General features: G+C 35.0%; 1 protein-coding gene across 7 annotated transcripts in view; it reads left to right on the top strand.

Annotated features, from left to right (window-relative positions):
- Ttll7 (tubulin tyrosine ligase like 7) overlaps positions 1–17,062 on the top strand; it is a 151,735-nt gene that overhangs the window by 103,094 nt on the left and 31,579 nt on the right. For all 7 annotated transcript variants that reach the window (XR_013344452.1, XM_026411158.2, XM_077803667.1 and 4 more), the window contains 4 exons: positions 3,849–4,044; positions 10,041–10,246; positions 11,238–11,372; positions 13,148–13,228. Coding sequence is in view for 6 of the 7 variants with exons in the window: in XM_026411158.2 (XP_026266943.1) it covers positions 3,849–4,044; positions 10,041–10,246; positions 11,238–11,372; positions 13,148–13,228 (618 nt within the window). In the remaining variant the exon portion in view is untranslated. The remainder of the gene's footprint in view (positions 1–3,848; positions 4,045–10,040; positions 10,247–11,237; positions 11,373–13,147; positions 13,229–17,062) is intronic.

Raw genomic sequence — 17,062 nt, 5'->3', positions numbered from 1 at the left:
TTGAATTTGAAAAATCTTGGAAACATTTTTCATCCTGTTTTTTTTACCTTGTATTTCAGCATTACTAAACTATGTCTGCATGGTCAGATAATCATGCTCTGTTGTGCTGTCATGCTTTTTCATGCCTCTGGAAAGCCTGCCTACAAATAAATAAATAAATAAGTGAATAAATAAATAAAATCATGATTGGTTGCTTGATTGGAGACCCTTTCCTAATCTGCTGCCTTTGTGAGACCTGCCCTCTTTCTCCCAGTTGACACAGTTTCCCTCCTTCTCTTGCTGTGCTATAGACAACACTTTACAGAGCAGTTATAACAAATAACTATTTACCTGTCGGCCTTAGTATAAGGTGGTGAGCTCCTTGAGGTGGGAAGTGCATTTTCATCTTTTATCTCTGCTGTGTAACGTTGCCTAGCACATCATAAATTCTCAAACTCTGTTAGTTCAATTTGTAACTTTGGCAAGTAGAAGAGCAGATTGATAAACCCCAAAGCAGGAGACCATGTAGCAAATATACAATAGAGAATGTAAAGTGCTACAGTGGCATAGAGAAACGCAGGATCAGTAGCTATAATGGGAATGACCTTATAGAGGCTTTGCTGTTTTAACTGGATTTTTAAAAAGGGGTGGAAGAACATTCACGGTAGAGGGAAACTTAAAGGCATAGATAGACTTGACGATGTGTTGTAGAAACAATGAAAAGTTTGGTATGACTCAAGTGGAAGGTTCTTGGAGGGTGAAATGGTGTAAGATGGGTCTGGTGAGAGATCATATCTAAGGAGATTTTGGAGGATGCTTTCTGATTATCTGCTCTGTTTGTAGGCACTGTGGAATAGGTAGTTGAAAATACCTTTGGAACAAACATGGAGTTATTTGTAGAAGTGAATACCTTCATAAATCATGGCTTTATTTTGGGAAATGTTGGGAAGTTTCTAAGCCTATGTATCAGTTATTGCAGTTTGGCAAATCATACACCAAACCTCCTGGGGGCACATGGCAGAATGGCAAATGCAAAAGCCCCGAGGTAGTCAGACACTGTTGTTTCCCTCATAGAAGATTGGCCAGGGGCTGAGGATGTGGCTCAAGCGGTAGTGCACTTGCTTGGCATGCATGCGGCCCAGGTTCAATCCTCAGCACCACATGCAAACAAAAGATGTTGTGTCTGCCGAGAACTAAAAAATAAAATATTAAAATTCTCTCTCTCTCTCTCTCACTTTTTTTTTTTTTTAAAGATTGGCCATCCAAACAAAAGTACAACTTCTTATAGGGCAGAATTCACATTGTGTGTGTGTATACATACTACACACACACACACACACACAAATACATATGTTACATACATAATGTATATAAAATACATATTTTGGGTACTGGGGATTGAACTCAGGGGCACTCAACCACTGAGCCACATCCCTAGCCCTATTTTTTTTAATTTAGAGACCCTGTCTCTAAATTAAAAAAAATTATCCCTCACTTTGCTGAGGCTAGTTTTGAACTCCTGATCCTCCTGCCTTAGCTTCCTGAGCTGCTGGGATTATAGGGTTGTGCCGCTGTGCCCAACATTGTATATTTTTTAATCCTTTTCATTTTAGGCAAGTAGTGGGAGCTAAAAATGTATTTGTTGAAATAAAAAGAAATGAGCATATCCTGTAATTGTTAAAGCCAGCAGTATCTCAAAGTTGAAAGCTGCGTAATTAGTTTGAAGTAGAAGCATTTTTATAACTTTTATGTTTATGTTTTCAAGGGTCTAAATGGAGCAAACTTCAAAGCAGATTTTCCTTTTTAGAGGGCTGATACTGCGGGCCAAACATTGGTCTCTCTTTTTTTTGGAGATGACCAAGGTTAAATAAAACTTTCATTTGTATCAGGAGTAATACTAATTTTTTTCTTATTTTAGAATTTAAGAAATATTAATTAGTCATATAAATGATAAATGCCACATATAATATCAGAAACCTCCTTCTTCTTAAGATGGATGGTAAATATATGGATATTTATCTTATTCTTTACAGATATTTTACATAAGACTGATTTTATTGTAAAATTGCACATAAAGATAAGTAGTATGGTTTGTGTCAAACTCAATGCCTATTTCCAAATTCCATTTTATAGTGGAGGCACTATTGAAAGTTTATTCAGCTGTGATTTCTAATTAATTACTTGAACAGTGTCTTGGTCATAAAGTCCCAAATGCATATATGACACAAAGTTTCTGTGGTGGTTTTCTTTCCCCTATGGTTCTTCATAGGGTCAGACAACTCATTATGTAGTCAGGCTCCTTAAGAAACCTTAAAATGCCTGCTGCCTGAAGGAAGGTACTTCTAGCAAGTTCTGAGTGTGCTGCTGTTTCTTCTGTGTGTGCTAAACCTTTGGAGCAACATCCTTCCCCTAGAGATTATATTTCCTAACATTGTCAAAATGTTTGATGATTGTGTTACTGGTAAATGTTTTTATGCACCTCTCTTTGAACATTGTTAGTGCTCAGTGAAGATTAAACTATCAAAAGGAGAACAAGTGTTGAAACACAAGTGTGCCTTGGTGTATTAAACCCCTTTCCTGCTCTGGTTATATTTCATCCTTGCAAAGCCTGTAACTTTAAGAAGCTCATGCTTTGGCTTACTATGTATTCCAGGCACTTCACGAAGTGCCATTTCTCTGTCTTTTATCCTACACGATTACACTGGAGAATATACTTCTTTTCAGTGAAATCCCATGGTATGCAAGGATTTCATTATCATGTATGCTAACATCAAAACCTCTTTGTTTGATGTAACACAAGCCTCTCGTATGCAACGGCAGGAACCTCTCCCAGAGGAATAGGAGGCAAAGTGTGTGTGTAACAAATTGTCTGTTAAAATGACTGCATCACAGAACCGTCCTGTTCTCGGTCCTGTGCATTCTTTCTGAAGTGATGCCGTCCCATGCCTTTTTCTGTAACTTCAGCTGGCCTCTTTGGAAACTCGTTGATTGGGAGGATGGGAAACAATGATTCTGATGAGATCCTGAAACATACTAAGAGGACGTTTTAAGTCTTTACAGATCTACCCACCTTTGACCTAGGTCCCATCCTCTAAAAATATCCATGTCAAACTGATCTTCACTTTATTATCATTTTGTAAATTGTAGCACTGGCAAAAAAAAGCAGTGTGACTCCCTTATGGCCAGACTGGGATTGTCAAAGTAAGGAGTCCTCTGAGAAGAGACATGAGGTGTTCATGACCCATTTGGGAAATAGATAATTAGCTAAAACTTTTCATTTTTATATATGAGAAGGGTCAGGGGGTATAGCTCAGTAGTAGAGTGTGTGCCATGTGCACCAGGATCAATTCCCAGCAACAGGACTGACTAATATCATCCACAGCAAATTAGTACCTTGCTCTTGTTGTGCCTTAGGGCTCTGTTTTAAGATGTGGCCTTACTTATAGAGGCTTCTCTGGTTGTTGCTTTGTGCTCTTTTTGTTCTTCTTCCTTTGCAGCCTTTCTCCCTCCACCCCCACATTTACTGAGTGACTTGGTATGGAATGAAGAAAAGCCAATTACCTTTGTGATTTTGATATCTTTCTATCACGTTTTCCCTTAGTTTTCTTTTTTTTTTAAATTCTTGTTTACAGATACTTCTGGTCTTTGTTATGATCACGTAGAAACATTTTTCATGACTGAGCTATATTATTTAAGAAAGCGTATTTTGCAGGAACGACAATCAGTGAGTGCTCTGTAGGCTGAGCAGTCTACAGCAGTAGCCTTCAGTGAAAAGCAGCAAGCGAAGGGGAAATTGAAAATAGCAACTAATCATGTTAATGAGCCTTTTGAAAAATTCTAGCAGAATAACACATTTGCCTCTGTTTCAGCCTCTATGTTCTATGCCAGAGAGTTCCGAGGTAATGAAAAAGCAGAAGTATTGCAGCAGCGACAGCAGTTATGAGAGTAGCGGCAGCTCCTCAGAATCTGACGAAAACGAAGAATATCAAAATAAGAAAGGAGATGAAGAGCAAGTTCCATATGATCTTAAGCACTCCAACCACTGCAAATTAGTTCAACAATCCAGTAAGTCATTTTCTTCCAAGTTAACTAAATATATGAAGAATTAGGGAGTTGAATTTATTAAACTCAATAAAAGGTCCTTGGACCAAATGAACCCTTGTGTGTGAGAAGACCTGGATTCTACCCCATTTCCTTCCCTACCTAGACTTGGGCATATACATCCATCAAGCCCTGTCAGGTTCTGCAAATAGGAAACAATAGGCTTACCTTAAGGATCCACCCATCTATATTTCATGGTTTTTAAGGATTGCAGTTTTGCATGGGTCTTTCAAAATGTGCCTGACGACTCATCTGCTGGTTATGTTTTTTTAAAACCCATGTAGTCATTTTCCACTTCCCCCTCTCCTGTCACCCTCTTTGTTTGATACCACCACCTATTTTTTAAACTGTATGTATCCCTCTAGGCAATTCACTTGAATGTATCTGTGAGCCACACAATTGTGAAATAGTAGAAGTTTTGTTCCCTCCTATTTTCATCACAGGTAAGCACTAAAGTCAGGGCTTTTGGTGCATAGGAAATATTTAGGAAAGCACCCAACCAACTTCTCAGTCTCCTTCTCTTTCTGTTTCCTTTTCTCTCTCTTTTTTTCCACATATTTCCCTTTCTCTCCTTATTCTATCCCACGTGCCCTCTACTGTCCTTGTGATTCTTCTTTCATCCACAGATGTCCAACATAACTGATCTGCCTCCAATCCAGGACTTTATTTTTAACACCTGTCTTTGATATGGGATTATGTTCCAGTATGCACTGTTTGCCTAGTGTTCCAAGTCGAAGGGTTCTTTTAAAGGGATGCGTTCAGTTATGCAGTAAACAGAATTGTGAGCCTTTGTTGATCTCCAGCAATGGCTTAATATGTTAAGTCTCCAGTAATATGGATATCTCCAAACTGGTATTTCATGATTATGGCAAATTCCATGTGGAATGAAGAATAGATTTTAGAGGAATGGTCTTAATTTTACTTCCAAATTATTCCAGAAAGTTACATCCTATGACTGCTCTTTGAGCATTTGTATATTTGGAAATAATGTGTTTTATGTTCTGTATCATTTGTTTAAGGGGTGTTCACCGACCACCTCTTCCAGAGTTTGTAAGCTATTCTACCTCCTTTTTTTCTTAAGGATTCCTTAAGTGTGTCTTCAGTTAAAAGCCTCTGTTTTTGTTTTGGAAGCTGACATTTTCCTGCCCAAGTGTTGTCAGTTTTTGCCAGCTGCTCCTACTAGCTAATTGTCTATCCATAACAACATCAACTAGTGAGGGGTAAAGGAAAGGTAGAGAAAAAAAATTGCTGGGGTTCTTATAAGCTCTGAAATTCTTTTTGGTTCTCAGATCAATAGATTAAAAAATTGAGATAAGTACAGTTGTGTACTAAAACAGAGTATGGGTTTTAAAAAAAATGTTTTGAATATAAATGTTCATTTTAAACTAGCCCAATTCAGTTACAAATCTTTTTCCTTATTAGTTGTATTTTCTTTTACATTCATTAGGAATTATAACAAGGGTTTCACCTTGTTTTATATTCTCTTTAATCTTATACATTGTACCAACAAATTCTCCTTGAGTTTTGTCACTGAAGTGATGCAAATGACCAAGACATCATCCTGATTATATGTAGCACTATAGTTAACTTGGGAAGTTCAGATTTGTAATAGTTTCAAAGGGGGCTATGTTTTGGTTTGATATGAGATAATCACATAAAAAACTATATAAAATACTTTCCTTACATAATTTGTGGAAGTTACAACCATTTTTTGTTAATCTACCAAGTATCATTGGGGTGTCCAACTGTTTTAGTTTTTTTCTGTATGAATTTTCTGTGTTTGCAGATGAACAATGGGAATCTGTAATACTTTCCCTCGGCTTTGTGACAAATTATACACATCCACACCTTCGCCTTAAGCTCTGAGGTTAAGTGATCAGGACTCTAGTGTAGTTAGTAGGAAATGATTTGGGATATTTTCTTAGTAGAAGCTTGTTCTTTGTACATACTAAATATGTCCAGTTCTTTGTAAAAACAAAGAAAGATGGGCTGACCAGTAACTACTGGTAACTTCTCTAGAAGCAATGTGTTTTGCTGGCTTTTCTTTTTTCTTTTTAGTACTTTACCACTGAACTACATCCCCAGAACTTATTTTTTTTTTTTTAAGATTTTGAGACAAGATCTCACTGAATTGCTGAGGGTCTTACTAAGGAAAGTATTTTATATAGTTTTTTATGTGATTACCTCAGATCAAACCAAAACATAGCCCTTTGAACTTGCCATTCTCCTGCTTCAGCCACCAAATCATAGGGATAACAGATGTGTATCACTGCACCCAACAAAAGCAATGTGCTTTATTAATTAATTTATTTTGTTGGTTCTTTTAAGCTAAACCTGACAGTAGAATTCATTTTGATATAATTATACAAGCATGGAATATATACTGTTCTAATTAGGACTCCATTCTTATGGATGTACATAATGGTGGGAGTCACTATGGTGTATTCATATATGTACAAGGGAAATTTATTTTGGATTCATTCTTCTGTCTTTCCTTTCCCTATTCTCCTCTCTTTCCTTTATTCCCTTTGTCTAATCCACTGAATATGTTATTCCCTTCTCCCCCTCTTATTATGGATTAGCATCCACATATCAGTGAAAACATTTGAACTTTGGCTTTTTGGGGCTGGCATATTTCAATTAGCATGATAATCTCTAGATCCATTCATTTCCTTGCAAGTGTCATAAAGTAATTCTTTATGGCTGAGTAATACTCCCTGGTACCATATATACCATATTTTCTTTATCCATTCATCTGCTAAAGGGCACCTAGGTTGGTTCTATAGCTTACCTATTGTGAATTGAGCTGTTACAAACATTGATGTGTCTGCATCACTCTAGTAAGCTGAGTTTAAACCCTTTAGATATATACCAAAGGGTGGGAAAGCTGGGTCAAATGGTAGTTCCATTCCTAGTTTTTTTTTTTTTTTTTTTTTTTTTAAGGAAACTCCATATGACTGTCCATTGTGGTTGCACCAATTTGCAGTCTCACCAGCAATGTATGAGTGTGCCTTCTTCACGTTCTCACCAGCGTTTGTTGTTGCTGCATTCTTGATAATTGCCATTCTGACTGGAGTGAGATGAAATCTCAGTGTAGTTTTAGTTTGCATTTCTTTAACTGCTAGAGATGTTGAACATTTTTTCATATATTTGTTAGCCATTCTTTTTTCTTCTTCTGTGAAGTGTCTGTTCAGTTCATTTGTCCATTTATTGACTGGGTTGTTGTTTTTTTTTTTTTTTTGGTGTTAAGCTTTTTAAGTTCTTTATATATCCTAGAGGTTAACACTCTATCTGAGGTGCAGGTGGCAAATAATTTTTTCCCATTCCATAGGCTCTCTCTTTACATTCTTGATTGTTTCCTTTGCTGTGAAAAAGCTTTTTAGTTTAGTGCCATACCATTTACTGATTATTGATTTTACTTCTTGAACTGTAGGAGTCTTGTTAAGGAAGTCAGTTCCTGAGTCAACATGTTGGAGTGTTGGGCATACATCTTCTTCTAGTATGTGTAGGGATTCTGCTCTAATTCCTAGATCTTTGATCCACTTTGAGTTGAGTTTTATACAGGGTAAGAGAAAGGGGTTAAATTTCATACAGCTACATAGGAATTTCCAGTTTTCCCAGCACCTTAATTGAAGGGGCTTTCTTTGCTTCAATGTTCATTTTTTTTGTGTGCCTTTACCTAGTATGAGATGACTGTATTTCTGTATTGTCTCTGGGTCTTCTATTCTGTTCCATTGGTGTTCTTGCTTGTTTAGGTGTCAGTATCATTCTGTTTTTTATTACTGTCACTCTGTAGTATAATGTAAGGTCTGAGATTGTGATGCCTCCTGCTTCACTTTTCTCAGGAAGGATTGCTTTGACTCTTCTGGGCCTCTTATATTTCCAGATGAATTTCATGACTGCCTTTTCTATTTCTATGAAGAATGTAGTTGGAATTTTGTTGGGAATTGGGTTGAATCTGTGTAGTGCTTTTGGTGGTATGACCATTTAAATTCTTTTTATTTGTTCTAATTTGTTATACATGACAGTAGAATGCATTTTTGACACATCATACAAAAATGGAGTATAACTTCTCATTCTCTTGGTTGTACAGGATGTAGAGTTACACAGGTTGTATAATCATATACGCATGTAGGATCATAATATCTGATTCATTCTACTATCCTTCCTATCCTCATGACCCCTCCCCTCTGTTTACTCCCCTCTGTCTAGTCCAAAATACCTCTATTCTCCCCCTGAAACTTATTTTGAATTAGCATCTGCATCTCAAAGAAAACATTTGGGCTTTGATTCTTTGGGGTTGGCTTATTTTGATTAGCATAATATTCTCCATTTTCATCCATTTACTGGCAAATGCCATAATTTCATTCATTCTTAAGGCAGTTTAATATTTCATTGTGCATATATACCAAAATTTCATTATCCATTCATCTGTTGAAGGGCAATGGATGGTTCCATAGGTTAGCCGTTGTGAATTGAGTTGCTATAAACATTGGTGTGGCTGCATCACTGTTGTATGCTGATTTTAAATCCTTTGGGTATATACCTCAGAGTGTGTCAAAGGGTAATTCCATTTCAAGTGGATCAAATGATGGTTGCATGACAAGTTTTCTGAGGAATCTTCATACCGCTTCCCATAGTGATCGCACCAATTTTCAGTCCCACCAGCAATGTGTAGCATTTTGATAATATTAATTCTGCCTATCCAAGAACAGGGTGTGGGGGGGTCTTTTCACCTTCTATGGTCTTCCTCAATTTCTTTCTTCAGTGTTGTGTAGTTTTCATTGTGGAGTTCCTTCACCTCTTTTGTTAGGTTGATTCCCAAGTATTTTGTTTTATTGGAGGCTATTGTGAACGGGATAGTTTTCCTAACAAAGAGAAATGTTTGGGTATTTTGCCTGATTTTATAAAATTATTTAATTAATGAAGATTGATATATTCCCCAAGGGGGGGGCAGAGAGGAGAGAGAACAGACTAAATGAAACAGAGGTTATACAGAACAGATGAATTAAAAAGAGATTTAAAAATATTGATAGTATTGAGTGATAATCTGTTTCCCGGAGTCAATAGGCACATTTTATCAGGAACAATTGGATCTCTTTCTTATATATTCTCAGTGTACATTGGAGGAAGATATTCTGTTTTCTTTTCCCCCCTGAATAATTGTTCTGGTAACAATTCTATAAATCCATATGTTTTCTTCATTTAGATTTTTAACTATTGAAATTTAATCTAATTTTTTATTCACTTCTGTAAATAACATTGTTTAGTATTATGTTATAATAACCCATTATATATTTAAATTCCATTAGAATAATCTTTATATTTTTCTTCAAGGGCCTATATTCTCTAACTTACATATTTATCCTGAGCGTTTTCTAGACTCCTTTCCTGTCCTTCCTACAAATCTTATAATAATATTCAATCTGTAACTTATACCTAGGTTCTAATAAGTGACCAGTCTTGTCCCAAGAAGGGTAGATGGCATATCATGATATTATAGAAAGAGGGAGGCCATTGGATTTGGATAGGTGAAGATTTAAGCCTGAGCTCTCCACCATGTTGGAGTGTGTCTCTTAGCCTTTGGGCCATTAGGATTATTTTCTTCAGAGGACTTCTGTGAGCATGATATACCTGGCCTATAGAAGGTGCTCCATCACTGTTAATTTCCTTTCTTCTAGTTCTTTTATGTAATGTTTTGAGAACATAACATTAAAGTACTGTTTATAGTGTTATCCCATAAGAGCCATTCTTTGCACACTAGTGAGGTTCTACACCAAATTCGTTGTTTAAATTTAAGAATTAACTCCAAATTTATATTTTCATGATGATGTCTGTGCTTTGACATTTACCGCCACTCTGCTGCCACCTAGTTTGATCTTTGGTTTATAAAGACTTGCTACAGGGGGAAACTTCTACTTACACCACTACTGTACTTCCCTCTTTTCCATCATTGATAGATTCCATGAGGAGATCAGTCAGTTGCCCTCGGTCCATCTCTACTCACTCACCTCCCATGGGGGACATTCGCCCTGTTTCTGCTCAACAAGTGATATCAATATCACGGCCAACTTCAGCATCTCGGTCACATTCCTTAAATCGTGCTTCCTCCTACATGAAACAACTCCCTCCTGGTAATGAAGCCAACTCTGCCGACTCTGAGGTGGTAAGTCATCTGCTTTGCCTTTTCAGGATTTCAGACTGTACTCTGAATCTTGGTGGCAAAGGGAATCTGCTTCAAGGAGAACAGGTTGAGCCTCAGATCCTTTCTGTAGTTCAATTCATGACCTCCTGGCATTGGAATTACTCATCTATTTTAGGCTACAACTTAAAATGGACTTTTAGAATACAGACTTTATCACAGAACTCAAAGATGAAACTGAGAATAGCATTATTTTATTTTCTACTTGCTGATGTAGTAGGATAATATTGTTGAAAATCATCTGAGTGAATGTATGGTTTTGTAGTATGTTATGTAGTCTGTCTGTAAATTTCAAAAAATTTGTTATATAGAAAATTTCACTTACCAGGACTATTGATTGAAAAATATTGATAAGTTCTCCTTAGTGCACTTAAGTAACAATCTTGTTTATAACGTATATGTTAGTGCTTCTTAGAGCAAAGTACAATATTGTTTATATGTTGTTTATTATGAATATGTAAATTAACATACAACATTCTCTCTTTAGCGTGAATTCCATAAATTTAGAATTAAATAAGTCAGTGAATTTATTTTGCAACCAAGTACCTTCATATAGACCAGGGATTTAATTAGTTCATTTATTTATTTAATGTTGTTGTTTCCAAAGAGAAGATGAATTTCTTTTGGCGATGATGACTAAATATTTTTTCTAATTCACACTTGTCTAAGGTATATGTAGCAAATGAAACTGACCAGGAAGTCATTTTTAATTATTCATATTTTTTATTTTAGTTCTTTGAGCAAAATAAAACATAACTATGTAGAAACATGAAAGCTACCCTTGATATTTGTATCCATTTAATGACAAGAATTTGTAAATATAAAAATATATTTTTCCTTTTATTATTATTTTTCAATTAAAAGTACATCATTTTTACCTAGAAATATCTTTCAGATTATACTGGCACAATGAAATAAGACCCCCTCCAAATATCTGTATTCTTTCAAATTTAAGAGTGAGACTTTGCGGCAACTGAAATCAAAAGAACAAGACGAAGATTTAACAAGTCAGACCTTATTTGTTCTCAAAGACATGAGGATCCGGTTTCCAGGAAAGTCAGATGCAGAATCAGAACTTCTGATAGAAGATGTGAGTCTTTGATATATTTAAAATATCAAGGAGCATTTATTTATTCTTTGAATAGTAAAATTTATTTATTGGTAGCATTGTATCTCAATGACCAAGATTAATTGAGCTTCTTTTCAGCTTCTAGAAGCTTTACAAAATATAGGGAATTATTTTAATTACTATGATTCAGGAACAGCAAGATCTCATTTATAATCAACAATGCTCAGTATAAAGTCCTATTTTAATAAGGCTTTCATCAAGTGAAAATAATTAGCATTAAATAATTACTATTCCTAGCGATTAAAGAAATATCACATTAAAATATTTTATTAAAATTTAGATCTGAGGTGTGATGAAAAAAGTTGGGCCCTGACATAAAAAGACATTTTGAGTTTCAGTTTTTGGTCAAATTTTGAAATAGCATATGCTGAATTGTGTTTTTCTTTTTACATGCACATTTGCACCATCTAGTGGACCATTATAAAATGGCAAAGAATCCTGAATACTTGAGACTAGACTTTACATCTCATTCATAAAAGGTCAAAGTTATTAAGATATTTTTGGTGAAATAGCATTTTCTCACTCAAGTTTCCATTTCTTTATTCAAGCATGCTTTTCAAATGGTTATTCTTAGATAATTCCTCTGTAATGAAACATTGTTTGCTGGGATCCTCTTGTTGGGGGAAAGGGGTGTGGGGGAGGGGGATGTTTTGGTTTTTACAGAGAACTAGGCACCATCTAGTGGTCAACTGTAGAATAAAAATCCACACTTGGCCTTTTTAAAATTTTTAGCATTACTTTAGGCCTAAAGCAAGTATATACAAACAAAACCAAAAAACAATGAAAAAATTTTCTTTGGCTTAAAAAATACACAATAACAATTTATATTTAGTAATTATGACATAATTACAAATTATAAACCCCAAATATTATGCATTTTGTTGATATATATTACTAAAATGGCATTTTGTTTGAAGTGAGGTGATACATATTACATAAAAGAAAAGGGAAGAAAAATAGACACTGGCAGTAACGTATTATGCTAGATATATTTTTTATTTATGTATGCTATCTTATTCAATCAAGTTCTTTTCTAAGTAAAGCCAATGACTTTGTACTAGACACTTATCATTTTATGTATTTCTTAGAGATATTAATTATATTTTGCTGCTTTGAATCAGAAGAAAACTAGACAGTCATAGAGTAGAGCTAATATCTGTAGCTAATGTGACTGTTTACTATAAAGAACCTATAAAGGTTTATGTAATTGATAGTTGACATAAGATTGCTACATGTTCACTATATGCAGTTCTTTAATCTGTTTGCTATAGTATATATTATTAGGCTATATATTTAGAAATTCTGTAGATGTGTACAAAAGAAAGAGATAGCAGAATCCTAATTAAATATAAGCTACCTTCTAATGTATTATTCAATATTCTATTACTATGGATGATGTGGTTATTACAGCCCTGGGAATAAAGATAGAAAATCTATGTCTTGGGTTTCTTCCCAAAACATATGTGCCTGAAGACTTCTGCTTTCCACTCATTATAGATTGTGTTATTGGTACAACAAGAAGAGACAGCTGTGGATTCAAATACTTTCTGTACTTCATGTTGTAGGTCTTCGCACATGTCTTTTTCTGAAAGTTGTCATTTTTTATTATGAGTGTTATTATATTGCTTTCATCCCACAAATTAATTAATAAAATTGTCTTTCACCCCTTTATTTTTCATGTATTATTTTCAATGAACATTCTATAATAAATTCTTAATGTTTCTTCCCCCAAACAGATCATCGATAACTGGAAGTATCATAAAACAAAAGTGGCTTCATACTGGCTCATAAAATTGGATTCTGTGAAACAGCGAAAAGTGAGTAGTGCTCAGGAACAGCTCTGTCCATTTGGATTGTGTATTAAGCCAGGGTCAGTTAGTCAGATAGTCAGATCTGTACACGTTTGTTTACTCATATCTTCACCAAGTATTCAATGAGTACCTACTATGCTAGGCATTGTTCAAAATTCTGAGGATTAAAAAAAAAAAGATCCATGCTTTCATATAGCTTACATCTTAGTTAAGATGTTTGATAGGGTTGGGGTTCTGGCTTAGTGGTAGAGGGCTTGCCTAGCATGTGTGAGGCCCTGGGTTCAATCCTCAGTACCACATAAAAAATAAATAAATTAATTAAAGGTATTGTGTCCATCTACAACTAAAAAAATATTTTAAAAATTTTAAAAAAGGGGGCTGGGGTTGTGGCTCAGCAGTAGAGTGCTCGCCTCCCATGTGTGAGGGCCTGGGTTCCATCTCCAGCACCACATAAAAATAAATGAATAAAGGTATTGTTTCCAACTATAACTAAAAAATAAGTATTTAAAAAAATAAAATAAAAAGGTATTTAATATTAAACATGCAGTAGAATTTAAGATAGTATTAAGTACTATGAAGGAAGATAAAGCAGGATTAAACAATAGAAGGTAACTTTGGAGAAGAGGCTTAAATGAAACAGGAACCATGCTCTGCAGATACAATATTATGGAGCAGAAGGAAGAACTAGACAAAAGATGCTGAGGTAGAAATTAGATTGATGTGTTCGTGAAGCATAGCAAGGCACCATTATATTTATTCACTTATTCATAGTCCATTTATTTTTGCTGGAAAAGAATGAGTGATTTAGTGGTGAGAGATGCAGTTGGATAGATAGGCAGGGCTCAGATCACAACTTTATAGGCTATGAAAAGACACTGGGATTTATTCTTACTGGGAGGGTTTGACCTAACCAAGGGCATTTATTCTAATTAGAGGGAGGGCAAAGATAGGGTAGTGTAGTGGGAAAATGTGAAAGTTTTTTTTTTTTTTCCTGGTGGGAGATTTGAGAGGAGAATAAGAGGACTGTTACAGTTCTTTTGGAAAGTGGGAGAGAGTCTGTCAAATACACTGGAACAAAATTTAAAAAGGAGATATGCTGTTTTAATAGCTATAGTGAAGTTGCTGTATTCTTTCAGTAATACAAATTACCATTTGTCCTTTCTAGAATTTATTGTTAATAAGTTGAACTTGACATTGATCAGATTGACTTGTAAATTATATATTTTATCTGTGTCAGCTGAACCTCACTGTTATACATTAGTACATTCAACAGATATTTATGTAGTGTCTGTCACGTGTGAATATAGTGCTGCTATTGAGGAGGTTATATCAGAGCTGGTGACAGGGATAGACTGTAAATCATATGGTAACCCCTGAATCCATGTTTTCCTAGTCACTGGCTCTGGCCTTGATTGATGAAGATAGGGCATTTCATTAGAATTATAACCCTGAATTTCCTGAAGTCCATGTGATTTTTGCAATTTAAAAGAGAGAATAGTGTAGGTAAATTGTTAATTAAAATAAGAGTCCAGAAATAGGTCAAATTATTTATAAGACATGAATATACAATAAATGTGATATTTCAAATCAATGGAGAAAAAATGATTTTTCCAGAAAATGGTACTGAAACAATTGGCTATTTGTAAAAAAAATAAGTTGGAGTTTATCTCTGACCATATACAAAAATAAATACCATATAGATTATAGTTTGATATGTAAAAAAAGAAAATATTAAAGATTTAAAAGAAAATGCAGAAAGATTTTAAAGTAGGGAAACAAGAGAGACCTAAAAACTCCAAGTCTTAAAAGACTGATAGAGTCAGATTTGACTATATAAAAACTGATGGCAAAAGACATGTAAAACCAAGTAAACACAGTGGTAAAGAGAATTGGGTAAGAGGGGGTCGCTCAAGGAAGATAGATATTGTTGCATATAAAATGAAAAGTAACATCAGTAAACCAGTACTTCCTATAACTCAACTGCAAGGCAAACTAGTCTATAAATATCAACAAATAAAATGGCAACACATAAAAAAACGCCCTGAAAAGACAACTTATGGATCTTCACATTGCCAATTAACATGTAAATAGATCCTTAGCCTCACTAATGATGAAGAAACAGCAAATAAAACCCATCATATTGGCAAAAAGTAATAAGACAGATAATATCTAGTGATGGGAATAGTGTGGATAAAAGGGGATTTACCATACTATTAGAAGGAGAATAAATTGATATAACTCTTTAGAAAGGTAATTTGCAGTATCTATTAAAATTACAAATGTTCATATCCTTATAACTCAGCAAAATCGCTTCTGGCATTTTGCCCTATGGAATTACAGCCTGAATATATCAGAGATTTCTGTATGTGAGCATTCACTGCAGTGTATTTATGAAAGCAAAATACTCAAAGCTGCTTAAATGTCTTTCAATGGGTTTATGGTTAAAAAGAACTTTAGTACATTTATTCAATTCATTTGCATTCAATTGAATACTATTCTACAGTCACAGATATTAACCCGAGAGAGAACACAAGACTGTGACTTTGACCTATGAAACATATGTTAGTAAAGTTACCTACACTTTGCTAATTATGTCTGAAGGACACATGCAGGAAACAGCCAGTAAGTGCAGGGATTCTGAGAAGCTGAGTCTGTCTGCTCTCTGGTGCCTCTGTTGAGATACCCGGAGGCTGTCTGGGTTCAGAGTAACTCACAAGTGCCATATACCTGTGGCTCATGTTGGCACAGAGGGAGCCATTTAGATTTGGGTGGTTTTTATTTTTATTTTCTATTGGTCACCTGTGAGGCCTATGTGACTAACTTCCATTCTTCAGCCACATGAAATACAAATCGTAGGCTTATTTACCATGGGCTTTGTTCCACAGAACTTTCTGCAAGGATGGAAATGTTTGTACCTGTGATGTGCAGTGTAGTCGTGAATAGCCACATGTGGCTATCAAGCCCTTCAGATGTGACTGAGGAACTGAATTTTTATTTATATTTAATTAACTTTTAATTTAAAAGAGCCAACTATTTTAGTGGCTTCTGTATTTGAAAGTGTGGATCTAGATGCAGTGTTCTGAAACATTTTTGATGAGAACTTTCTTGGTTATCTTTCCCTGATAAATTCAGAGGGTTTGCAAGAATGTCCAGTAAGTCAGAATTTCCATGGGCATTTCAAAGAAGTAGCACCATTGTTAACTTTCTCACTTTGATACCATCCTAAAAAGATACCAAGATATTAAAGAAACAAGTTAATAATATATAATGTCCCCTTTAATCTACTTGTGTGTGCGTGCTACTCTAATATATATATATTAGATTTAATGCTATATATATATATATATATATATATATATATATATTTATTTATATATATTATTAAAAGATTTGTTTAAACATGGATACCAGAATTTTATAACTTATTTCTGGAGAGAAAATTTCTTAAGCCAAGTAAAGAGAGTAGTGGTGTTTGGTGTCCTTTTTCCTTTTGTTTTTGTTTATGTATATGTGTGTGTGTGCGTGTGTGTGTGTGTGTGTGTGTGTGTGTGTGTGTGTGTGTAATTGTGTTTATATATTATGTGTGTATACATATACACATATATATTTCTATTGTTATTATAATAATCTTTTTAAAAATAGAGGAACGGCAGGAAGACACAGACTTCTTTGTGGAAAGGCTCTGGTAATATAACAGGGATCTTAACCTGGCTTCCTGTCCCCAACAATGACCTCATGTTGAAGCAGGGACAAGGGAAAGAGGTGGAAAGGGTCTCTTGGGGCCTCAGGACCTTGCCCAGCTCAGCTGTCCTTGCTACCTGGACTCACTCTTCCAGTACA

This window comes from Urocitellus parryii, chromosome 11 (genome assembly GCF_045843805.1).
Source record: "Urocitellus parryii isolate mUroPar1 chromosome 11, mUroPar1.hap1, whole genome shotgun sequence".
NCBI lineage: Eukaryota > Metazoa > Chordata > Mammalia > Rodentia > Sciuridae > Urocitellus > Urocitellus parryii.
Note: the sequence above shows the minus strand (reverse complement) of the source record. Positions and strands in the feature narration are given on the sequence as shown.